We start from the raw sequence: 26,324 nt of genomic DNA, 5'->3' as shown, positions 1-26,324 counted from the left end.
CTATGCAATTTTTTTTTATAGATCCATCTAGGTATAGCTTTTACTATAATCTTCCCCATAATATTATAAAAATACAATATAAATAAGCAAGTTTTCAACCTCTTTCCTCTCCCATTAATCTTTACTATATGTAAATAATAGGCCCTCGTTATAACAGAGTTCGCTTTACGCTGATTCACTACAATGCTGTCCTATTATAATCTGTATCTAACTGTAACACTATCTCAACTCTATAATGCTCTTTTACCAGCGTACAGATAATATTTTCATTAAACATGCCAAAAATTCTATCTGATTAGTCGATAGCATGAGAATGAATACCAAAACAGCATTAAAACTTGAAATTTTCTCCCATGCTAATCACAATCCAGCGATTTGTCACATGGTTCCAAGATCAACATTTGAAAAAAGTTGAAGTTAAGGAATATTGCTTGTAATATTTTCATTAATCTAAAGTGTAGTCATCACTCGGTACAGTGTTAGACTGAATTGGTAATGGATGCAAACATTGTATCACAATTAATGCAACGCAGTTACATTTTCAAAGAGTTAATAATTGCAAATAAGAATAAAAAAGCAACACTAAGAATAAAAATGCTTGGACACAGTACAAAGACCACAAAGGTAAGAAAAAGATAGTTTGAAAATTAAATTAATTAGAAGTTTTGAAGTGAATTGATTGTGGCAAATGACAAGTGGAATTTAGGACTGGCAGGCTCATAACTGCAAGAACAATTATAAAGAATTAATTTTAGTAATGGAAAAGACAGCTGTTCCACTGAAGGCAACTAAATTGCCTAGGGCCAGGTCAATTATTATGACTGAAATGGAGAGAATTCTAAATTTTACTGAAGGTAACATCCAACACAGAATTCTAAGTTCAATTATTATTAAAGAAAAAAAGGTTTGGTCTATACAAAGATCTGAAGAAAGCTCACCTAAAAAAAAAAAGTGGAACCATTTAACACCAGTAAGGGGGTGGTTCAATAAATTCAAAAAGTGCTATAACTACACAACATAGCAATCTAGTGAGAAGTTGCAAGTGCAGATCAAGGAGCCAAAACTTTAAAAAAAAAAAAAGTTGTTAAAATTGTTGAAGAGGGGTGTGTTACACTGCTCAGGCTTTTAAAGTACAGGTGACCCCGCTTAATGCTGATAATTTGTTCCGTAAAAAGAGTGCCAAGTGAATCCGCGCTAAGCGAGTGCCGCATTCCCATAAGGTAACATATGTATTTGTGAGTTGCGGTCGGTGCCATAGGATATTTCCTAATCAATAATAAATGGTAGTGAAAAGATGCACAAACACAAATGTCGGTCAAAATATTTAATATTTGTACATATAAAATATTCTGTATTATATATGTATATAATTATGTGGAAGCTTACGTATCAAAATTAAACTTAAAATTCCAATTAAAATCATGAATTTAATTTATCTAAATTGATCATGAAAAATGTGTCGATTTTGGGTTGAACTTTGGCCCTCTTCCAAAAAAACTAAAATGGGTATTAATTTTAAAATCCCCCGCAGTGTTACCACCCAACAATAAAGTCAACCAATCCTTCGCCACTTTGAAACCTGGCATGTTTTTTTCTTCTTTCGTATGAAACTTCTTTTAGGCATTCGTTTCCACAAAAGTCCTGCTTCATCTATGTTAAAAACTTGTTAAGAAGTATAACACATAATATCCCTCTTCAATAATTTTAACAAGTTCTTTTTGAAAGTTTTGGCTCCTTCTGCACTTGCAGCTTCTCCCTGGATTTTAAGTCCATTCAACCAGCCCTTACTAGTTTTAAATGGTTCCACATTCTTTTTTAGGCGAGTTTTCTTCAGATCATATTGGCTAATCTCTCTCTCTCTCTTTTAATAATATTTAACTTAACTGAATTCTACATTGGATATCTTCCATAAAATTAGTTAAAGTCTTTCCATTTCAATCCTAATAGCCGGCCTAGCCCAAGTTGCTTTCAGTGGATTCGCTTCAAAACGTCTAATTTGATTTTCAAATTCAGTCTTTTTCTTACATTTCTTCGTACTGCACTCAGATGTTTTTTCATTCTTATCGGCCATTATTAACTCTTCGAAAATGTAACTGCGTTGGTTGCATTAATTATGATACAAATACAATGTTCAAGTAAACTGTCCATTTCGCACGATGTCTAATACAGTACTGAGTGATGACTAGACTTTGGATAAATGCATATAACACAAATATTACAAGCAATATCCAGTAAACCCCCGCTATTTGCGGTATCACGATCGCTGATTTAATATAAAATGAAACCTAAAAAATGTGAATTTTAATGCACTGTGAATATTTTCCGCCATAAAAAAACATGGGCGTGGCTAAAATTCTTTCCTGGTCAAAACAGCGTTCAGTGGGTGGGGGAGAGGGGTGACAAAATCGCGAGCGTGGATGTTTCTCGCTAATCCTTGTTCAATATGTGTAATGCACTTGTCATGGAAGGTTTGGTCGTTTGCTTTTAATTTATATGCTTATAAATGAATAAATTTATCAATTTATAAATTGATATGCTTACAAAAGTGATAAAGCTACCGTTTTGCAGTGTAAAACAGACTTTTTCCTAGTGCATTAACGGAAAAAAGTGACTTTATTGTGGACAAATTGTTTCTAATCCGTACAAAAATATGGCTACAAATAACAAGGGAAATATGAAAAGATCAAAGGTGATGACATTAGCAAATAAAATTGAGTTATTAGACAAAATTTCTAATGGTGAAAGTGTCTCCTCAGTGGCAAAACATAAAATCAATGAGTCAACAGTACGATCAATCAAAAAATTGGAAGAAAAAATCCGCCGTAGTGTCTGTGAAAACACGCTAATTGCTTCAAAAATTTGCTCTGTAACTCGCGATGTTAAATTAGAAAAAAAAATGGAAAAGGCTTTAAATCTGTGGATAGAAGACCGAACTCAAAATAAAATTCCGTTAAGTTCACTTATCATTCGTGAAAAGGCAAAACTCCTTTATCAACACTTTAGCAAAACTGGTGATAGCACTGGCGGGATAAGTTTTTTTGCTAGCAAAGGCGCTGGTTTGAAAGAATTGTTTGAAAAATCTAATAAATATTAGATTTAATATTAAATTGTTTCTTATTTTCATTTCGATGCCATATGCTTGCATTTCACTATGTACTGTATGTTCATAGTCATATTATGAAGGTACATATAATACATACATAGACAATTTTAGACTAGTTTTTCTTATATTTCATACTTTGGAATGGAACCCTTTATTACTATGGGAGCCATAACTCAGTATTCGCGACATTTCTCAGGAACGTAACCCCCGTGAATAGCGGGGGTTTACTGTACTTTATCATTTTTTAAAATGTTGATCTCGGAACTACGTACCAAGTCACTGTACTGCAATTAAATTAGTGTGAGAGAAAATTTCACTGAGTGTGGGAAACGTTTTAATGCAGTTTTGCTATTCATTTTCAAGCTATCGACTCCATCAAATGAAACGATTTCGTTAAATATGCCAAAAATGCAATCCGTAAAAGAGCGTTATAATGATGTGACAGCATTATAGTCAGATAGGGGTTATAATATAAGAACAGTATTATAGCAAATCAGCGTAAAGCGAACCGCGTTATAACGGGGGCCTGCTGTAGATTGAAATAGGACTTTTGTTTGGAAAAAAAGTGCCTAAAAAGTTTAATATCGAAAGAAAAAACAGTTCAGGCTTCAAAGCAGCAAAGGACTGGTTAGCTTTATTGCTGGGTGGTAATGCTGCAGGGGATTTTAAATTAAAATCATCAGTTTATTATTTGGAAAATCTAAGGGCTTTTAAAGGTTTCACTAAATCAAACCTATCTGTAATTTGGAAGGCTAATAAAAAAAATTTGGGGAACCAGGCCTCTTCGTTGATTGGTACTCTGAATTCTGTCCCACAGTGGAAAGATATTGTACAGAGGGGAGAACTTTATTACAAAGCATTTCTGATCATGGACAACAGCACCATGATATCTAAGCAAAGAGCCAAGAAGACTTGAACAATCAATTTTTTTACATGTCTCAAAATACTACATCTCTGATCCAACCAATGGACCAAGGTGTTATTGCCACATTTAAAAACTTACTACATAAGGAACACCATTCCCCAAGCTATTAAAAGCTATCAACCAACACTGGTGATAATGTACAGAGCCTAAAGAAGTTTTGGAAATCCTACGGCATTAAAAAACTGTCAGCTACAACATTTTAAGTGCCTGGGATGAAGTGACTCAGAAAACCATGGAGTGTGGAAGGATTACATAAAGGATTCCCAAGAACCTGATGATTCAATTGAGAATGTTAAAGTGCAAGTTGTTGAGCTCGGAAAAGCAGAATTAGATGAAATTGACAATGACAACATAGGAAGAGATAATAAACAGTGACAGGAATGGCCTCCCTAATGAAGAACTTGTGGAAATGACAAAAGAACAAGAGTGTGCAATTGAGGGAGATGATAAACATCATACAGAGGAAGAACTGATAAAGTCACTGACTGCAAAAGGACTTGGCAAAGTTAACAATTTGAAAAAATTCAATTTCTGGGAAAACAAAAAAAAAACTGCCACGGAACTTCATTACAAGGTAACAAGAAATTTATCACAAAAGAGACATAACCCAACCACTAAAGAAGACATAAGATGAACAAGGAACAAAAAAAAAAAAAAATTACCATATTTCCCCATGTATAAGGCGCACCTTTTTTCGAAAAATTTGGGGTCTAAAAACTGGGTCTGTCTTATACAGTGGTTGTAGATTTTTTTTTTTTAACTTGCATTTCCCGCTTGTTGTCTTCGTGCTTATTGTTTCCGGTATATTAGGTTATGTTCTGCCCAGAAAAGATTTTCTTACAGTGCTGAATTCAAGTTAAGTGATCCAGTTTGCAAAAGTGAATGGAAATCGTGCTGCTGAAAGTAAGTTTGGTCCTCCTCCAACTGAGAAAACAATCCGAGACTAGCTAGAGATGAAGAAACCCTACTGAAAACGCCACGGCAAAAAAAGGTCATTACAGGCAATTCAACAAAATGGCCTAATTTAGAGAGGGGATTGAGGAACAAAGGGCAACTGGAATTCCTGTGTCCACAAAGATGGTTCAGCATGAGGAAAGAAGAATTGCTGATGAAAAATAAGTTACTGATTTCAAAGGAGGACAATTGGTGCTTCAGGTTCATGAAACAGAATGGACTAAGCCTGCGTACACGCACCAGATTTGCCCAAAAGATGGCCGAAAGCTATGAGTAGGAGATCCTTGAATTTCATCGTTTTGTCATTCAATGTCGGAAGACACATCAGTTTGAGTTGGGACAGATTGCAAATATGGACAAGTCCCCCTTCAATTAAAAGCGAGTAACAGAACTGTTGATAAGAAGGGGGTGAAAACTAACTGAAGACAAGTGGACATGAAAAGAGGCATTATACAGTTGTTCCAGCTTGTTGTGCCGACGGAACCAAGCTGCCTCCTGTGCTGATTTTCAAATGCAAAACAATGCCAAAAGAAGACATTCCTCGAGGAATGACTGTCCACGTTCATGACAAGGATGGGATGAAGATCTGGTTTGAGAAAGTTTGGAGCAGGAGACCAGGTGGGCTCTTACACAAACCTGCCCTATTGGTGCTTGATCAGTTCAGGGCACACATAACAAAAAATACAAAGATTGCTGCAGAGCAAAAAACAAAACTTCCATCATACCTTGACATCCCAGCTCCAACCACTTGATGTCAGCATTAACAAACCCTTCAAAGCTGCCACGAGAGACGAAAGGAACCAATGGATGAAGTCTTCTGGGGACAATTTGACACCAGCAGGAAGAGTGAAGAAACCAACTATAGGAGAAGTTTGTACATGGGCGAAAAGATCCTGGGATAATATCAAGTTTGAGATCGCTGTCAATTCATTTAAGAAGTGTGGCATTTCAAATGCCATAGATGGAACTGAGGACAAGACAATATATGAAGACAGTAATTCGTCATCAGACACAGATGAGGACAAGCTAATGGATGGGAGTTTTGACAGTGATGAGTTGTATGAATTTTATGATGAATAAAACTTGAGTTCAATAACTTTATGTAATACATTTTTTTTCAAATTTCGGGCCCCAAAATTAAGGCGCATCTTATACATGGGGAAATATAGTACATCCAATCAGAGGGCCCCTGGATATAACAGCTGTGAATATTACTGCATTTCAAACAATGTAAATTACTGCAACATACACTAAAACGTTAGCCTGCCAAAGCAATAAAATCACATCATGAGGCTGTAAAACAACAAAAGAACAAAGTTTAAGCACTTGCCATTAAACCAGGTTACCATAAAAAAAAATGAAATTGATAACAGAAAATAACAAATTATAGATAAAATATAGAGGGCAGTATGAGCAGCACAAAGCAAAGAAACTAGAACACGAAAAATAAATATAAAAACAAAAAAGTAAAAGAAAATAGATCAAACATAAGTGGCTGTGTAAAGCAATATCCAACACAAATGCAAACTATAAAAGAAATATAAATTAGAGGGAAAAAAAAGCAGAAAAAGAGTGAAGAAACAAATAAAGATAAGAGGAGAATAAAGATGTGGTAGGAATATATGTATAAAAGTATTAGATATAAGACAAAGCCATAAATTGATAAATTTAGACTGGCATCAACTTGATAACACAGAGGCCAAGAAATGCAAAATATCACAAAAGACAATAAACCAACTACTAAAGAAAATAGGTATGACAATACAAGGAACAAACAAAAATAGCAGTTGTTTAATCTCATCAGAGGGCCCTGGATAACAGCTGTGAATATTAATTTGTATTATGTTTGAAATACAGTTTTTTGGGCTGGTGCAGCAAAAGCCTCAGGCATATCCTTGCACCATATGGCTAATTATAATAATAAAAATTATCTATTTTCTTTAGTGGTTGGTTAATTATGTCTTATGATATTTCACATTTTTTGGCCTTTGCATTATCAAGTGGGTGCCAGGCAAAATTCATTCTGCTCTGTTATTTGTTTCTTTGCTCTTTTTCTGTCTAATTTATATTTCTTTTATAGTTTACACAAAATGTTGCTGGATATTGCTTTATGCAGCCACTTACATTTGTGGTTATTTATTCTTTTTATTTGTTTTCTATTATTAACTTTATGCACACACACACGAACACAATGTCTGCCAGGGACAAATATGGCAGTAGTAATAATTGTGATGCAAGAAAGCAAGCGCATATGAGCTTATGCAGCATCAGCCAAAAACTTTTTTTTTTTCACTCTCATTCCCTCTAAGTGTGTCCAGTTGCTCCTTAAATTTAACCTATCAACTTTCACAAAGACAGATGGAAGTTTGTCCAAGCAATAAACCAACTGCTGGCTAAAGGCAAAATTTCCACACATCTATTCTACATCTATTTTTTCTCAATTTGAATTTATGCCCCCTTAGGTTTGTAATCTGAACAAGTGGAAGAATTCCATCAGAATTCAGCGTGCTCAATCCATTCAAGGCCTTATATGCCTCAATCAGATAACCTCGCAGGTGCCTAGTCTCCAGCGGCTGCAATTTGCAGAACTTAAGCCTCTCTTGGTAAGAGGATCCGATCCCTTCATTCCCCTCAACAATATTGTTGCCCTTCTTTCTACATGCTCAAGCAAATCTTCATCCTTCCTAAAATGAGGCCTCCAGATCTGTACACAGTACTCAAGGCAATGGCCTGACCATTGCCTTATACAAAAGGATAATCACCTTTTCCCTGATAGCAAAATTCCTGTATATCATTGACAAAACCCCATGACCTGCCCTGGCAGCCTGTCTACATTGCTCAGAAAATTTTATATCTGACTGCCCAATTACTCCCAGGGCTTTTTCATTTTATACCACCTTAAGTGTAATAACACACAGTTGGTACATTCCTCTGGGGTTATTTCTACCCAAATGCAGTACTTTGCATTTGTCAAAGTTCAGTTGCCACTTCTCAGCCCATCTTCCCAAATTTTCTAGATCCTGTTGCTGTAGCACACTGCCATTAACAACCCTGCCAACCTTTGTATCATCTGCAAACTTTGACACAGACTGATATACCTTCATAAATATACAAGACAGAGGACCCAACCCTGCAAGACTCCACCAATTGATTACCACCCTCTGTATTCTCCCACTCAACCATCCTTTTATCCATTGTAGCAACTTACCCTTAATACCATTCTACTCCAATTTGCACAGTAGTCTTCCATGTGGGTGATAATTAATGGGTGCTGTTCTTCGTGGACTAATGTTATTAGTGGAGTCCCACAGGGTTCCGTGTTGGGTCCTCTGTTGTTTTGTATATTTATCAATGATATTGATAAAGGAATATCAGGCTTAATGTCGAAGTTTCCAGATGATACAAAGGTTGGCAGCGTTGTTAATGACAGTAATGGCAGTGTGCTACTGCAACAGGATCTACATAATTTGGGCAGATGAACTAAGTGGCAACTGAATTTTGCCTTGACAAATGCAAAGTACTGCATATGGATAGAAGTAACCCCAGAGAAACATACCAACTGTGTGGTACTACACTTAAGGTGGTAGAAAATGAAAAAGACCTGGGAGTAATTGTGCAGTCAGATATGAAGTTTGCTGAGCAATGCAGACAGGCTGCCAGGGCAGGTCATGGGGTTTTGTCAATGATATATAGGAATTTTGCTAGCAGGGAGGAGGTGATTGTCTCTCTGTATAAGGCAATGGTAAGGCCACACCTTGAGTACAGGTCTGGAGGCCTCATTTTAGGAAGGATGTAGATTTACTTGAGCGTGTACAGAGAAGGGCAACAAGATTGGTGAGGGGAATGAAGGGATCCTCTTACCAAGAGAGGCTTAAGTTCTGCAAATTACAGTGGCTGGAGACTAGGCACCTGCACAGTGATCTGATTGAGGTGTATAAGGCCTTGAAATGGGTTGAGCACGCTGAATTCTGATGGGATCCTTCCACTTGTTCAGATTACAAACCTAAGGAAGCATAAATTCAAATTAAGAAAAGACAGATGTAGAATAGATGTGCAGAAATTTGCCTTTAGTCAGCGGGTGGTTAATTGCTGGAACAAACTTCCATCTGTTGTGGAAGTTGATAGGTTAAATAAATTTAAGGAGGAACTGGACAGGCATTGAGGGAATGGTGCGATTTTTTTTTTTTTTTTGGCTGATGCTGCATACGCTCATACACTGGCATCACATGCCACTACTACTATTCCAAGTCATTTTCAAAACTTGGAATTCCAAGGTTTTTAAATTTTCTTCAAGAGCTTTCCTCAAATCCACATATGGACTAGATGGCTCCCACAACTTTTTTTTTTTTAACATGCTGCTGAAGTATACTCTAGAACATAATCAACCTGATAGCACCTTGTGTAAGACAGCTTTGTTTATTCCTGTAGAAATCCTAAAAGATTGTCAGTGTCCTTAAAATAGTGAGTGTTTCAACAACAAATACAATAAGCAAAGAAAGTAGCCAAAAAGGCACAGTGAAAGGGAATGTGTAAATAAGCCCCAAGGCATACCTCCAACAACAATTTTAATACAAGCTAGTTGTTCAGGAAGAAGTCACATCTTGATCAGCAAGGGAAAACACTGATAACAGCCACTGTCATTGGTAACAAAGTAAAATTAATAATGATGAAAATCTACCCAAATCCAATTAAGACATTTACAATTACCGGCGAGTGCAGTGGCCAACTAGGTATCTGATCTGAGTTGTAGAAGGAACTTTGTAACAGGTTGTCTAACCCTAACAACAAAAAAAAACACCCAACTGAGGAGCACGATACGAGGGCACATCCAACACCTGCACATGCCATTCAGCAGATGTAGATGATAATACATGAAAGCCCTGATGTTCCAGATATTCTGCTAAAATTACAGAAGAAATTAAACGATATCCTTTAAGTTCAAACCAACAAAAGCAATTTTTAGGTATTCTTAAAGGATTGGTTACCTGTATTGCAATCTCCCACAATAGCTTGTTTGAAAAGGGCATATAAATCCAGCATCTCTTCATCTGTTGGTTTAGTCTTTAGCTTCTTTACATCTTCTGCAACTTTGTTGAATTTCTAAGAAAACAATGAGAATTATGTGAAATATACATCAATAGCATCAAGAAATTAGTCTTGTATTATTAATTTCTTGGTATAGGTATTTTATATATATATTTATAAGCAAGCAACTTATTATATTGACAAATCTCATTTCTTTTAAATAATATGAATTAACTACACTATTTTTTTTAGTTCTATAAGTTAAAACAAACAAGTTTATTCTACACAACTGCAAAGCCATTACTATGTTAAATCATCCCTTTAATAAAAAAAAAATATATATATATATATATAGCAAAACATTACTCAAAACATACACATGTAGTGCTTCAAATGTATTCAAACAACTTTTCTGAAAAAATTTACAGATGCCAGGATCTTCTAAAACATCGTTAAAAAGAGTTAAATGCTACTTAATATCATGGACTGGTAAAAATCTTCAGGCAGTAGTTACTGGTTGGATCAGATTCATTAACTTGCTCTTTACAATACTGGATTAAAACTTCGTAATTTATCATTAAAGCAGTTATGGCAATGTCTTGACAACCATCTCACTTCGTTTAGTGGTTGAAATGACAAATCATCACCACAAAGCTAGAAGAATTAGCCAATTTACATTGGCTAATTCTTCTAGCTTTCCTTTTTTAATACACAACCTACTGAACATTGTATATACTTTGGTAACAGTGTTTCTATATCCTGCATGATTGAAACTTTTTTCCATGCATTGTCTAATCCTAGGTCTTCTCAGTGGACAACAGTAGCATTAGTAGATGTATACGATGCAAGAAAGCCAGCTTATGCAGCATCAGCAAAAATCTCTCACATCCAATTATCGTCCCATTGCAATTACTTCTACTCTTTCTAAAGTAATGGAGAAATCAATTAACTGCCAACTCTTAAACTACCTAGAAACCTTCCGTCTGATCAATGGACACCAGTATAGATTCCATCTGTTAATTCACAGGTAATATTCTGGCTTATGTTACCCATTTATTGACAAATTCAATGGAAAAGTTTGGTGAAACAAGCAGTTGCTCTTGGCATCTGAAAGGCTTTTGATCATGTTGGAAGCTTGTTTAGAAAACCTTTGTCCATCTTATGGCTTGCCAACTGTTTTTTGTAATTGGTTATCCAGTTCTCTGATTGCTCACTGAGGGTGATGGCTCTGTCTTCTAACCTCCACTAATGCTGGTGTCCCCCAAGGTTCAGTTCTTTCCCCCAATCTTTTCCTCTTGTATATTAATGACATTCTTCCATTGACTGGAAATCCTATCCATAGTTTTGCAGATAGGACATTGCATTCCAGTTTGAGAAACCTTGTCCTGCTCAATCAGCTTCAACTTCTTGAATATCTGCTACCAATTCCTTAAATGCCATTCTCCAGTGGGGCAAAGACAACTTAGTTGATTTCAATTCTTCTAAAACTCAGTCTTGTCTTATATCTTGCAAAAAGGATTTTTGCTCCTATACTTAGTTGATATATCTCTTTTGGGGATTACCCTGACTTCTAACCTCTTGGCACAAGCATATTACAAATATTGCTTCCTCTGCATCTAAAAAAAACTGTTTCTTTTGCTCTCTGTACAAAATCGCAAATCCACCCTACCAAGGAATATTGTTCCCACATCTGGAGGAGTGCCCCAAACCTCTCTCAGACTTCGATTCCATTCAAAAGAGGGCAGTTATGTTAATTAATGACTCATCTCTAACAGAGTCCCTCCACTCTCAGACATTGTCTCTGCTGCATGCTTTTCTACAGATATTTCCATGGGCACTGTTCTTCTGAATTGGCTTTATAATTCCAATTCCCACTCTCTCATTCAAAACAGTCCAAACACGTGCCGCCACTAGCCAACATCCATTTACTGTCCAACTTCAAACTTACAGAACCAACTTTTCATCTTCCTTGTTTATTCATTCAACTGCTATTTTCTGGAAAAACCTTCCTTCGTATGTCTTCCCTGAAAATTACAGTCTACAGAAGTTCAAGTCTAATGTCAACAAATCTTCTCTCTTCTTCTCAACCTCCAACTCAAGCATGGTACTAAGTACTATAGGTTCTAATACCTCTCTTGTTTGGGATTTTCATAAAAAAACCGATTGTCGAGGAACCCCACTCCTGACATTACACCAATCTGAACAATACCCATTAATCAGAACCCTCTACCTTTTGCCCCGTAGCCACCCAGATCCACCTTAGAATCTTACCAGTAACCCTAACCTGTTCAAGCTTATACAGTAAGCTCTCATGAGGGACAGAACAAAATGTTTTGTTAAAATCCAAATAAAAAACTGTCAAAAATTATTCCTCAAATCCAGCTAAGTGACCACGACTACATGTTTCATGACAAAAGGCATTGCAGTGTCATAATGGAGTTTTAATTTATTCTTATTAATTGTTTCTAAAACTACCCCCCTCCCCCATTTTACATATTTCTTATTACAAAATTAACCTTCTTTTAGTACTCCCCTATTCCTTTTATGCCTTATTAAGTATTTCCACAGAATCTTTTACTTGTGATATTCAATTATCAACTACATTATAATTGAAGCATAGTAGTACATGTACATAAAACTCAAAGTTCTACTGAGCTGTCTTTTAAAATAACCTTTATTATAAACAGAGAAGCCTTACGCTACTAGCTTAGACATAAGTCACATGCCTTTAGTGATATTCACGCGTATGGGTATCAGCAGTTGTGCCAAATATGGAAATGCGCTTGGCACTTCGGGTAGTCACAGGACACAGATTGAGAGAGAGAGAATGGGAGGGACATTGTGATCATTCCTTTTCCATCATGTGCCGTCCAGGTGTATGAGACGAGCACTGGAGATTCCAATCATATCTGAGATTTATGTAAACTATGGAGGATTTTTTCTCTTTAAAAACTGGGTCCTGGGAGACCCAGAGAGTTGAAGGGAGAGAGGAAAAGTGAAATGTTCAAAAGAGCCAAATGAAGGGTGTCAGGAGGTGTCATCGAAGCAGTTTTTGACCATAGTGCATGAAAATATGTCGTGATAGTATTTCTTGTGGTATGGTGTCTGTGTCATCGCCAAGGAGAAAGCCACCACCCAGTTCCTCCAGATGTGCCCATGAGAGTACAGCGAGGGAGCAGGATGGGGTAAGTGAAGAATCCCTTTTCCTAAGAGTGAAAGGATTGTAAGGAAATGATAACTGAACAGAAAATATTCATGTTATTTCTTATCCATAATGAACGACAATTTCTTCCTAAGAATATATATTTCTTCTTAATGTTATGCCTAGTATATCTTGCGTTTCTTACTATTCTGATAACTTAATATATATGGCTAACGAATTGATATTTCCAATAACGTGCTTTCAATGTAAAGCAATAACAATGACTACTTATGTGAAATTACTATAATATCAGCTCAAACTAATTATTATTATGTTTACTTATTCTCATAAACGTAGCACATGTTATATTAGAACGCTCATGTCCTTAATCTTTTTGGATGGAAGGTGTGATGTATGTTTGTTTATTAATTTGTTATATTAAATGTTTTGTTTGAAATAATTGTCTCTCTTGCTAACTCTCCATTTACAGCAGAGAAAAAAACAGTTGTAGAATCAAGAAAGGTTTTGCATTAGAGATTAAGCTAATTTGCATAACTGAAGTCTAACATAAAACAATGCTAATCCCAATCTCAATATTTTATTGGTGGGGTGATTCTCCCTTTTTAAAATATTCAGGATATGAGATTGTCCTATTTTACCACTAGACAGATAGATTAAGCTAGAGGAATGTTCAGAACTTAAGTGCACTGATAGTGAAAAATATTAGGAGCACCTGAACTCAATCTCCATTTAGCATCACACTGGTGCTGCACCCCTACACTATAATTTACCCCCAACATCTAGCGCCGTAACCCCGTAAGACAGGTACAGTATTAATATCCCCCCCCCACAGTAGATGTTGCTTTGATGAGCATCTCTAGATGTTGATCTGTTTTTCTGAAAGCCATATTGATGAACTGGCAGGAGATTCTGTGACTCGAGGAACCAAGTGAGCCTAGTATGAACCATCCTTTTTGAATATTTTACATTTGTTAATTTACAGTTGCATCCAAAGTGAGGAGTTTCAAGACTTAAAATATTCACAAGCAACAATTTGCCAAGAAAGAATTAATAGATTGCAATTATGTGAATATAGGGTTATTAAAATTAAAAGTATCCCTATGTAGAGGGTCTGTAGCGAGTTCTAAGGCTCATACTGAAAAGAAATAAAGAATGCACCATTTATTGAAAAAAAAAAGTTACAAAATGTTGCTATACGGAGCTGTGGCAATACAAATCACTACAATTGTTCAATGTGTCCTCCATTTTGGTCAACAAAAGTTTCCATTCTAAGAACAGCATTTTCTACAGCAGAATGTAACATGTCAACTGGAATAGCCAGCACATGACATCTAATGCTGTCTTCAGATCTGCCAGAGTTCAACATCCTTCCCAATACACTTGGTTCTTCAAAAATCCCCACAACCAGAAGTCGCGTAGGGTGAGGTCCGGTGATCAGGTTGGCCAAAATATCTGGAAACAATGGCTGATGACCTGTTCGTCTATGAAGTGTTGCCTTAGCAATCTTTGGACACAATGGTGGATGCACTATCTTGCATAAATATGGTATCCCGAAAGAACCCACGTTGTTGCAGCTCTGGTATTGCAAAATTTGCCAATATTTCATAATATCACTGTCCAGCAACAGGCAAATCGACCAGAGAATACACACAATTTACAGACAAAATAAATATATGGGTAGATGTAATCATTTACAGGGTTGTTTGTTTGTTTTGGTTTTTAGGAGCATTAGCAACTAAGGCCATATTGCTCCAGGAATATGCGGTGGTCATTCCCTGACCTTTCCGCATCCTCTGTATTTGGTGGTGATGCGCTTGAACACCGGTCTAATCAGGAAGCGTGTACTATGCACTGTTGCTCCTTCCCACCTGGCTACGGAGGCGCCTTCATTCATTTACAGGGGGACCCTAATATCATAAAATATCACTGTCGAGTGACGAAACAGGTGTGGTCCAATCTGTGTTACCTGTTCAAAAAAAAAAAAAAGAAGCCCAATCATGAATGTGGCCGTAAATCCATACCACACTGTCACTTTTGGGGAATGCAATAGGACCTCTTGGGTAACTCTAGGGTTTTCTGTTGCTCAAATGAGACAGATGTGCATATTCACTTTTCCATTTAAGCAAAAGTGGCTTCATCACTCCAAAGGATGTTCCATGGCCAAGTGACATCCACTGTCATTCGCACCAGAAACAGAAGTGCGTATATGAAACTAATATCTGCATCACCATGTGCATCTTGTAAGGATAGTATTGCAACACCTGATGCATTACTAGCCTTACAGTGGAATATGGCATGTCCATTTCACAAGAAACAGCTGGCACACTTGTGCTACCATGTGGAGATTGACTTGACTCGACAAATCCACGACAGCCATAGCCACATCTTCAACACAAGAGGATGTCCACTTGTTTTCGACCTTTACCTGGTTGAATACCAAGGTGTCCCGTTGCTTCAAATTTCACAATCATTTTGCAAACAGCACAAACAGTCATAGGGTCATGCCTTATGCACTTCTGATGCCAGAATTCCGATAGCCACAGCTGCATTGTTGCTGTTCTGATAGTACAGCTTCACTAATAGCACCTTTCCCTACGTTGTTGGCATTACTGTTGTAGTGCAGGCAAACATTATGATTTTGAAGAGACTGCTTTGCTTTTATACAACACAGTAGAGCTGAGTAGTGGCACTGTGGCAATAACTTTAGATTATGCAAATAATAAGTTATTTGCATAATCTTAACTAAGATAGTTAAGTGCCATGCAGTGACAAATTTTGTAACTATTTATTTTTTCTCCCCCCAATAAATGGAGAGCGCATTTTTTATTGTACCTATAGTCCAAATTTCTCTTCAGTACGAGCCTTAGAACTCACTATAGAGCCCTATACATAAGGATACTTTAATTTTAACAACCCTGTAGAACAAGATGTACTAAAAAGGTATAAAAACATCAGATGTTTCAGACAACTTTATAAAGTAAATATCATAAGGTAATGATGGACAACTTAAGTTTATATAAATAACGCACTAGTCTTTAAAATTTAAATAAAGAATTATGATTTGAATAATTTTTGGGCATTTCCTTTATTCTTTAATTTTATGAACTCCACCTTTAATTTTTGCAAGGGGGACCCCAGATGAATATTTTTCCCCAGGCTGACAGAAGTTTATGTACGGCACTGATAATACAACATACTGAATTTCATTGACCTTATAAATTATTTTGTAATTTTTACCCTTAACTTTTGTACACCAGTGCATGTAAAAACAAGTTGCCTGTTTTTATATACACTGGTGGTGTATATAAAAACAGGCAATGTGTACTCATATTATGAAGTATGACTGTGTGGCCTGGCTGCTAATCTCATTATTCATAAAACTGTTCTGGTGGTGCTCCTGATGGGCCAGCCATGTTTATACTGGGCAGTGCATAGATATGTGTGGCTGGGCTGAGTTGGGGGGGGGTTGCCCTTACTCCAATAAAGGACCCCATATTTGTTATACCCCTAGCCTGGAAAAGTCTCCCTCTTCACTATTCAGAGGAATAGTGACTTCAAAATGAATGTGAGAAAGTGTCCCACTTGCATAGATGTATAAATATTCCCTCTGAATACATGTCAAAAAAAAAACCAAAGAATACTGGTGGGCTAAGTTGTGTATCTGTACAGTGAATGAGAGGCCATGCGTATAAGCCTTGTAACGGTCAATGAATATTACTTACAATAAGAAACGAAAAAAAAGTCCATTCAGGTACTATGTATACAGTCTGCATGTAACACAAACTGATGGGCAAGCAATGGGTGAATACTAAATGCAGTGGAGGCAACCCATCCTGAAAGCATCCCTGCTACTCTCATGTTATATCATACTCACTTTGAGGGCATGGGATGAGATTCTGACACTGACTCAAGGTCTGGTGAGTGTTGGTTAATTCACTGATAGCAACCACCCCTACATAGAACACTTGCCCCTATGACTTTATCCCCTGTTACCTTCCATCCACCTACTTTTGTCTGGTGGGCCCATCACCCAAAACACTGACATCCTCAAGTCCTGTGGAGAGTTGAGTGCCTCCATTTCCTGGAGGAAATAGATGACTTACACCTCCTTTGCTTCACAAACTGAGGGAAAAAAAATAAATAAATAAAAAAAGTCCTCCCCATGCTCCTCTAACAAAAAATCTTCCACTTTTTAAAATGAAACTTCTTTAGGCACACTATGGTCAGTTTTCAAATGGGAGTAACTTGCATTCGTGGATCAACAAAAATACAAACATTGCCATAAGTAAACACATTACAGGCCCTCTTACCAGCCCTGGTTTTTGTGCATTCAATGAAGTTAAGTAGCATTAGGTTGGGTTAGTAATTGGGAGGGTAACCACCTAATGTAGTGGCCTTCCTTTTTTCTTTTGTTAACATGTGGAAAATATTCTTCCGATTTTCATATATCATTTAATTTTGTTAATTAGTATCTTACTAATTAACAAAAGTGTATACTACTAAAGTGTAAATTGTGCTATATATCATTACATTTATAGCTGGTGGATAATACTCCTATTTTTGCTTATTAGAATCTTAACAGAATTAAAATTCAATTCTTAAACATTATCACAATGATCAGCACTTACTACATATTGTATAGTGAACGCTACTTTGTTATGGAGTGTCCACCGTAAAGTGATTTGATCATACAGTGAACCAATTAAACTATATTAGGGCCAGCCATAATTTCTTACATATACCCATATGTATTATGGGTAAAGTTCACGTGTTCTCTGATCGATTTGCTGAACAAAAAAAACCAGTTTCTGGGGAAAAACCTTGCTATCTACATCTAAGACTGACTAACTCAGCCAAAGAGCGAAAAAAAGCCCATTACAGTTCTTCACATCTTCAATGGAATTTGAACCCGGGCCTTTTCCACCTAGTGTGGGAGGACGGTAACAGTACCATGTGCTACCCACGCAGACCCAGTGAACCAATTGTAAAGTGGTGGTTCCACTGTAGCGAGCGTTGTAAGGCATATAGCATATGTACACAAGCAATGCTTTTGTGGACTGACAAAATCCACCAAGAAAATAACACAATGATTCATCCCCTTTACCACTGTACCACTCCATACCAGGCACAAGTGATGCATGACCTAATCAGTACCCCTATTGATTGTGCCATGCTATTTCTTTTGTCATTCTCCACCATATTTAATAAAAAATTTACAGAAAAGAATTTAATTCAACATGCTGGAGACTACTAGTGGGCGTTGTAATGCATACAGAGCACATATGTGCAATGCAACCACCTCCATTGAGTACAAAGGAGAGATCTAAGCTATTTTGACAGCAGAAGATATTACAGCATGCAATGGAGTTTAACAAAGCCAGAGAAAGTCCATCCCCATCATCAAAGCCTCATCTTCCAAAAAAATGTTAGAAGTGAAAGGAGTCATGGAAGTTGACAGTGAAAATGAAAAACAATGAAGAGTCCTCAAAAGCCAGTTGTAAACAAAAATAAAGCCCAAACTGACTGCCAGAAGTACTCTATCAAATCATTCAACAAGTAATACACAGCCAGAGCAGCAATAGGATTTTAAGAAACACAGAACCATCTATGCACAGTTTAAACTGTACATTCTTAGATAATGATTTCTGTTCAGTCTGTTTCGTGTGTGATTGGCTTTGGTTTAAGAACAATGTGAAGATTGTAGCAGCTCGAGATCTTCAAACAGCATTTCCAAATGAGGATGCAAGTCAAATGTCGGCCTGTAACAGCTGTCGTGGCTCTCTCAAGAGCAAAGTGATTCCAGCTCTATTGAAGTAAAATGGTTTTAAATATCATCCAATGCCACATCACTTGCCAAAACTAGATTTGGTCACTCACACACTAGCAAGACTTGTGGATTTATTGAATGATTGTTTTCTATGGCAAAATGTTCAAGATGCAACCAGAGGGAGTAATACTCAATTTAATTATCAGCAGTGATTATTCAAGCATTAAGAATCTGCAGATAAAGGAACCACTAGTTTGCAGTGATCAGAGTGTACCGATGTGGTATTTACTCAAAGATGTAACTACCATCAGGGATAAAAGGGAAGGGACTAAATGATTATGTTACCAACAACAAATTCTAAATGGGAAGCATTTAGAATTTGTATGCATTTTTTTGAAAACATTTTTAAAAAAAAAAAAGTTGACTTTTGTAAATGAATTTTTCATTTTAAAAAATTATAGTTAACAAAATTCAACAGAAATTGATATTTTAATAACATGTAAGAAAAAGTTTCAGAATCGTGCTTAAAAAGGCCTGGAGGCAAATAGGGTACATATAAGGGATAGAGATCTGTTTAATTGAGAAACTGGAGGGGGAAAAAATAAAGTAGCTTGGAAAGCACTGCAAGTTACTCCAAGTGAAGAAAATGAATGAAAGTGGGAAGGGTTTCAAACTGACCTGTGAGTGAACAATTTAAACTATTGCAACTGATGTGTTTTCTTCCTAGTTTTTTTTTTTTTTTTTTATTTATTTATTAGAGAAACATTGTTCTAGAATATAAAAAAAAACAGAAAAAAAAAAAAAAAGTGCTTTAAGAGGTATATAGCCATTTCCCAAATATAAATTTAAGAGGGCAGAAAACCAAAAACAATAAGTTACATAAATTTAAGACAGTATGATCAATAGAATAGCACTATACTGTGATAGCAAACCAACCAATTCTTACATGTTTCATCCACATGTTTTGAGGTAAATGAAGGTTACTACTACTAATAAATATATATATCTCAAGGAAAATGATTAGAAAAAAAAAAAGTTCAGTAAATAAATGCCAGTGTCTTCCTTAACTGAAGGACATCCCATGGCTTTCAAGGAAAAATATCTAGTGCAAACAAGGAAAGTTTTAGCTACTTCAATGAAATACACATGCCATAAAACTGTACATAAATCTTTAGTATAGGGCTAAGCAATGCCACATTTTATTACAGCTAAACCCTAGTCAAGGAAATTCACAAGCATAAATAGATATGCAAACTTTACTAGAAATACAGAGGTATCAAATCGCAGAAACCAAGAATTTCAAAACAAATTAAATATTGCCATTAACTATTTCGTATATTTATGCAAAAAACAGATAAAATATGATATTTAAATATTGCCAGATGAATTTAGAAATGAAATCCAGTTTCATAGTTTACTGATTTGTGTATCATCATTTAGTAATTTCTGTAAGTCAGTATGAAGGTCACTGTCAGAGTAATCAAATATTACAAAAAAGTAAAATTTTTGTAAATTAAATTTTCATTTTAAAAAATTATGGTTAATAACAAAGTTCAACAGAAGTTGATATTTTAATAAAAACTAAGAAAAATATTCTGAATCATGCTTAAAAAATGCCTGGAGTCAATATGCTACACAAAAGGAATGAAGTTAATCTGCTTAAAAAAAAATAAATAAATATTCATCTATCATAAAATCCTGCTCACACAAACTGCTTTTAAGCCATGGCCTCTTTAAAAGAAAGCCCACCACCACAACCATAGTATACTCATATCCCTGTATACCTATAACAAACCATTCCAGATCATAATGCTTTTTAGCAAGCTCTCCTTTTGGACAGATTTCAACGTCTTCTTCAAAAATTTGGAAGAGATTCACTTGAGAAATTGGTCTCAGTCAGTAAGACACTTACTTTACAGCAACTAATGCAGAATTCCACAATTGGCTACTCTATACAGTATTTTCATAATGTTTCTAAAAAATCCCCATGTTTCAGTGTCAGCTCGTGTGCAGACAATATCTTTCAGCAATGATTTTTTTAAAAATATCATTCTAGTTTTTGTTACAGAGATCTGTGATTACAACTTTCAGTTATTGAGAAATATTATTTGATGTTTTTTTTTTGTAATTTCATTTTTTTAAAATATTTGCTATTTTAAAGGATCATGTTATTCATTTTTTAAAGGACAGTTTTCCTCCTCTCCCTTTTTTGTCCCCATACCACCTGGTGTGACATCTTTGTAACACCAGCCTATTTTAAAACTAATTTATTCATGAATAAATTTAGTGTTGGTTCTGGAGATTAGCACTGCTATTGGCAAATGATACAAGCAAACAGCTTAAACACAATCAGCAAAAAAAAAAAAAAAAACACACACACACACCTGTCCATCCATTCCAATAGTTTGTCTAGTTCTTCCTTTAATTTATTAAAAAATATTTAAAAATAACTAAAATGCACAAGGCATAATACATTAAGATTAAGTCTAATATCTATATAATATCGGTGTAGATACACCATAGATAACTCTTAGGGAAACAGTTCCATGTTATAGGTTTGAATATTTTATAACTCATTTGTTTGGCTTAATAGATCTGGTCCAATGGGTTATTTTTCACATTAAATTCACAATAGCTTTGAAACGACAAATTTAGGAAACCATAATGCACAGTTGTTTTTTAAAAATCTAAAAATTGGCAGAAACTACCCATCGCGTATTGATTTTTCGTGGAGGGTTGGTTACGGAAATATACCAGTGAACGATATTACGTATAGATTTAGACAGGCAACAGATTATGCAAATTTTGTACCGAAATTGAAACAGTGTACCATTTATTTTATTACTGTCAATTCGCGCAGGAAATTTGGAAGAGAATTTGTAGATTTTTTGAGGATAAGACAGTTCACACTGGAGGAGGTAATTTTCTTGCAATTCGATCATCCCGTGGGCAAGAAAAATGTTCATGATATTTTTTAATTACAGAGGCAAAATATCATGTGTGTAAGCTTCGAAAACGGAAAAGGTTTGGGACTTGAAACAAACAATGACTGCTTCCATGCAAAGGTTTTTACAGTTGGAAAAATGGTGTTTAGGGTCTGATAAGTTTCTGAAAAGGTGGGGAGAGCCACCTCTTCTGTGCAGTTTGGTTGGAGATTAGGTTCATCTTAAGTACTGGTTTTAGTTATTTGGAGAGGGGGGAAAGCACGTGGGGTTTTTTTTATTACAAAATTCAGTTTTCTTGATAAAAATCTCGATCTCAGCCTCTCATCAAAACAGTTCCATGACATACGTTTAAGTTTTATAACTCATTTGTTTGGTTTAATAGATCTGGTCCAATGAGTTATTTTTCACATTAAATTCACAAATAGCTTTGAAATGATCGTCTGGGTGGTGGTACCTCTGAAAATAAATAACAGTAGTGTTCTCTACTAGAGAAGCGTTATTTATTTGAAGTAGCGCAATACCGACTATCTCGTTGTGAAGACACCCACAATGAGGAACTATTAAAACGATGCCTTTTATACTACATACGTAGTTCAAATTTATGGGTTAACTATGGTGTATCTACATCGATATTATGCAGTTCTTTAATATAAAGAACTACGAAAAATCATTCGATTGATACATAAATTACAAAATTTTCTAGAAAAAAAAAGTTTTAGTAGTATTTCCATTTAGTACGATACTCATTTTATTACTCAATAAGACAAGTGAATATAAAAAAAATAAGTTCATTCAACAATATTCTCAGCTTTCAACCTATGCACAGTACTAAAGGTTTTAATGCCTTTCGTGTTTGGCGTTTCATGAAATGTTCGGTGTAATTCGTGGGGATAAACGCTGGGACCCAAGAGCAGTAGCATGTTTGAAACAACTGGGTACACTGAAAAGTAAAATATTATTCGAATTGATCCTCCACTTTTATGAAAAGTGCATTACTGCACCACACCCTTTAAATAAAAAAAATAAAGTTAAATTCGGTAACACAGATTCACGCCTTAATGCATTAAATATCGTTTATACTTCTGGTTACAGAATGTTTGAGATTTCTTTATAAAGATTATTCGCCAGTTATCTTTAGAAAGAAATCTGAAATACGTATTTCGTAATGTTTTAAATGATTTAAGAGGAAAATTGGAGGGAAAGGGGGGGAAGCGAATTTCTTCAACTATATAAGAAAACATTAGCGATCATCCTTATGTTAAGCCATATTTCACAATTTAGAAATCTAATTAATACACAAACAAGAAAACAACACAAATTCATTACCACTTCACTTATTTGCTAACTACAATTCCGTAAACAAAAAGCAACTAGAATACCTGATACGTCTACAGACTGTACAGTACAAATAATTATTATTTAATAATAACAGAATTACAGACACCACTCACTGGCAATTCTTAAACTTTTCTTTTAAACATAAATTTATTTAATTATACTGCAAAGCACATGACAAGTTCTTACCTCATCTAGAGACATGTTGTAACACTCACGAACGTTAAGGGAAAATTCAAGTGCAACTCAGTTACTTAACACAAAACGCCAAAGACAAGGAAAATCACCGTTTATAACTAACACCACCAGGAAAATTGACTCGTGGCTAGACACAACTTGTGGTATGTAGCGATACGCACGCCACCTGGGCATTGAAAAGTAAATAAAGAAAAAAAATTCAAATATCTAATTTTTTCGTCAAAACAACTGAAATTTTTTTCGTAAATTTCGTGCATTTGTAGTCAGTTCGCTATTTTGCTGTGTGAAATCCCAAAGTTTTCGAAGGAAACTACGCAACTAATGGGGGAAACTGTTCTATCGCCTGCCGCAATGCAAGGCCGCAATGGAGGGGGAAGAACTCAAGATACCCAATAGCCGTCTAGTGGTCTGCCACAGTTTTTCAAAATCACATGTGTCAGATAGATATTTACAATTTCGCCTCTCCATACAACCCTTTCTTAAAATGACAAAGTCGAGAACAGTGCTCTCGCTGTTAGACCGACGATTTAATAATCCACTTCACTAACTTCAGGCGGAAGGGTTCGGTTTCAAATCCCGTCAATGACACAAGGAACTTTTATTAGTTTCTTTCACTCCGTTAGAAGACCATATGATTTAGCATTAGTATTAGCACTGGAATTTAGGGAGTACAATGTGTACAGAAAGGATAGACAGGACAGGAGGGGTTATACTGTTAGTTAAAAAACACACAAAATCTAAGGAAGTGCATCTAATTGATGCTGGTGGACAATGCAATCTTGAGTCTGTTCGGTGTGACATAAGCACTGGGAAAGGAAAAATGAAAGATGTATGTTATAGGATTAATAAATCTGATGAGTATAATCAGCAATGTGCTGAGAAATAGAGCAGGCCAGTAAATCAGAGTGTCTTATAACGGGGGACTTTAATTTCCCAGAGATTGACTGGAATTTGTTGGTTGGTCAGTCGCACACTAGCAAGGCTTTTGTGAAATTATTGGATGATTGTTTTCTACAGCAGAATGTTAGGGAGGCAACTAGAGGGAGTAATACTCTTGATCTGAGTATCAGTAGTGATTCTTCATGCATTAAGAATCTGCAGATAAAGGAACCATTAGGCGGCAGTGATCACAGTGTGCTGAAGTAGGATTTACTCAAAGAGGTAATTACCATCAGGGGTAAAGGAAAGGTGGGACCAACTGATGATGTTACCAACAGCAAATTAAAAATGGGAAGCATTCAAAGAATTAATCTTGGAAGCTACTAAGCTTTTCATACCAACTAAGAAATATTGTTCAAGATTTAGGCCTAAATGGATATCAGATGAACTAATTAGACATGTGGCATAGAAGAAAAATGCATGGGATACATATAAATTAACGTGACACAGAAGCCTCTGATAGATATAAGCTGGTCTGTAATAACCAAGTAAAAAAGGAGGTTTTTACTTGGTTATTATATCTATGTTTGGAGATAATTGTAGTGATTACCATGGAATGTCTTTTCTGCCCATCATTCTAGCTTTATTTATGCCTCATGGTTGGGAGAGGAGACTCCTCGCTGAGGGGTTGAGTGGAGTATACCGTTTGTCTTCCTTATGGCCTGGTGGAGTGCTGCTGTGTGTTTCTGGAAGTAATCCTTCAGGTTAACTATCGCTGTAACTATTCTGTTACACAATTAGGTCTATTAGGCTCCTTTCTCCTTCTTTCCGATCAATTTTCAGTCTCTTCACGGCTGAGTTCGAGTGGTGTTGGCGGCTTTTAGTTATCATTGTCCTTGTCTTTCTCATGATATCCTCCAGCTCGATATTAGCCCAATCTATGACCCCGAAGGAGTATATTTGCACCAGGACTGAATGGGTTTTGACAGTGTTCCCTCCGTTCAGCTTTGCTTTCAGCAGGCTTCTGAGTCCCTCTGATGGAATTTAACGGTCAGGCATCCTTGGGCTGTAACTGCTGAGCTTGCATCATCCTCAAGTATTTGGAGGCCTCTCACTCTGCCATAACTTCGATCTTTTTACCAGACTGCAGCTGGTAGTTTCGGTTGACTAATTTTCTCTGGTGCAATCCGTGGGTGTCGCATTTGTCTAGACCAAATTCCATCTTAATAACCCTGCTGAATTCTTCAGTGATTCAAAGTAGTTGCTGGAGTTATTATTATTATTGTTGTTGTCGCTTTTATGATTTCTCTCTAATTGGGGGTTTCCATTCCATGATGGTTACTGCTACCAAGTACTACAGGGTGGCTGTTATGTCTGGTGTTACTGTTGTTCGAGGAACACTCTCACTATCCTACAGGTGTTCAGGATTGCGACTTTCTTGAGTTCCTTGTTGATGTTCTCTGTGAGACCTATTGCTGCTATGTAAGGTCTTTTGGCACAATACCGGTGGTTTACACGATCATCGGGATGGTCGTTACTTCTTGCATATGTCACATCTCCTTGACCTCAGATTCGTGTACTTCCTAATTTTTAACTCATGGGTTTTCTGGACATTGTTAGTGTTGGGCACCGCCATGTCAATCTGCTAGGTAGCCTTTTCCATCTTGTATATACGGGTTATATCCGGTCTGTTGTGCGGGATGGTCTTATCCGTTGTTATGGCACGGTCCCAATTGTGGGTTGGGGTCTCTACTACTGCCCGGGGTTCGTATTTGTATTATGGTACACTTTCTTTGGTTAACTGGTATTTCCTCGCTAGGTTCTGATGTATTATCCTGGCTACGTAATCGTGTCTACGAGCGTACTCAGTCTGGGTGATCACCTTACTTCTCCTATGATGTGTTGGATCGTTTCTGAGGTCAGGTGGCATCGTCGGCATGTGTCATCTGACATTCCGGGCTCCTTTGCGATGTATTTTCTATAGTTTCTGGTGTTGATTACCTGGTCTTGGATGGTCAGCATGAACCGTT

General features: G+C 36.3%; 1 protein-coding gene across 1 annotated transcript in view; it reads right to left on the bottom strand.

Moving 5' to 3' along the window:
- The window catches only part of Acbp1 (Acyl-CoA binding protein 1), a 72,161-nt gene extending 48,624 nt beyond the window's left edge, over positions 1 to 23,537 (bottom strand). Inside the window, exons 1-2 of the mRNA XM_090382630.1 lie at positions 23,407 to 23,537; positions 9,968 to 10,082 (exon numbers count right to left, since the gene is read on the bottom strand). Of these exons, the coding sequence (XP_090238756.1) occupies positions 9,968 to 10,082; positions 23,407 to 23,421 (130 nt within the window). The 5' untranslated portion in view covers positions 23,422 to 23,537. The remainder of the gene's footprint in view (positions 1 to 9,967; positions 10,083 to 23,406) is intronic.
- Between the last annotated feature and the right edge of the window lie 2,787 nt (positions 23,538 to 26,324).

Source organism: Mastigoproctus giganteus, chromosome 1 (genome assembly GCF_048544385.1).
Source record: "Mastigoproctus giganteus isolate SK-2022 chromosome 1, ASM4854438v1, whole genome shotgun sequence".
Classification (NCBI taxonomy): Eukaryota; Metazoa; Arthropoda; class Arachnida; order Uropygi; family Thelyphonidae; genus Mastigoproctus; species Mastigoproctus giganteus.
The sequence above is the reverse complement of the archived record's forward strand: the minus strand, read 5'-3'. Positions and strand labels throughout refer to the sequence as shown.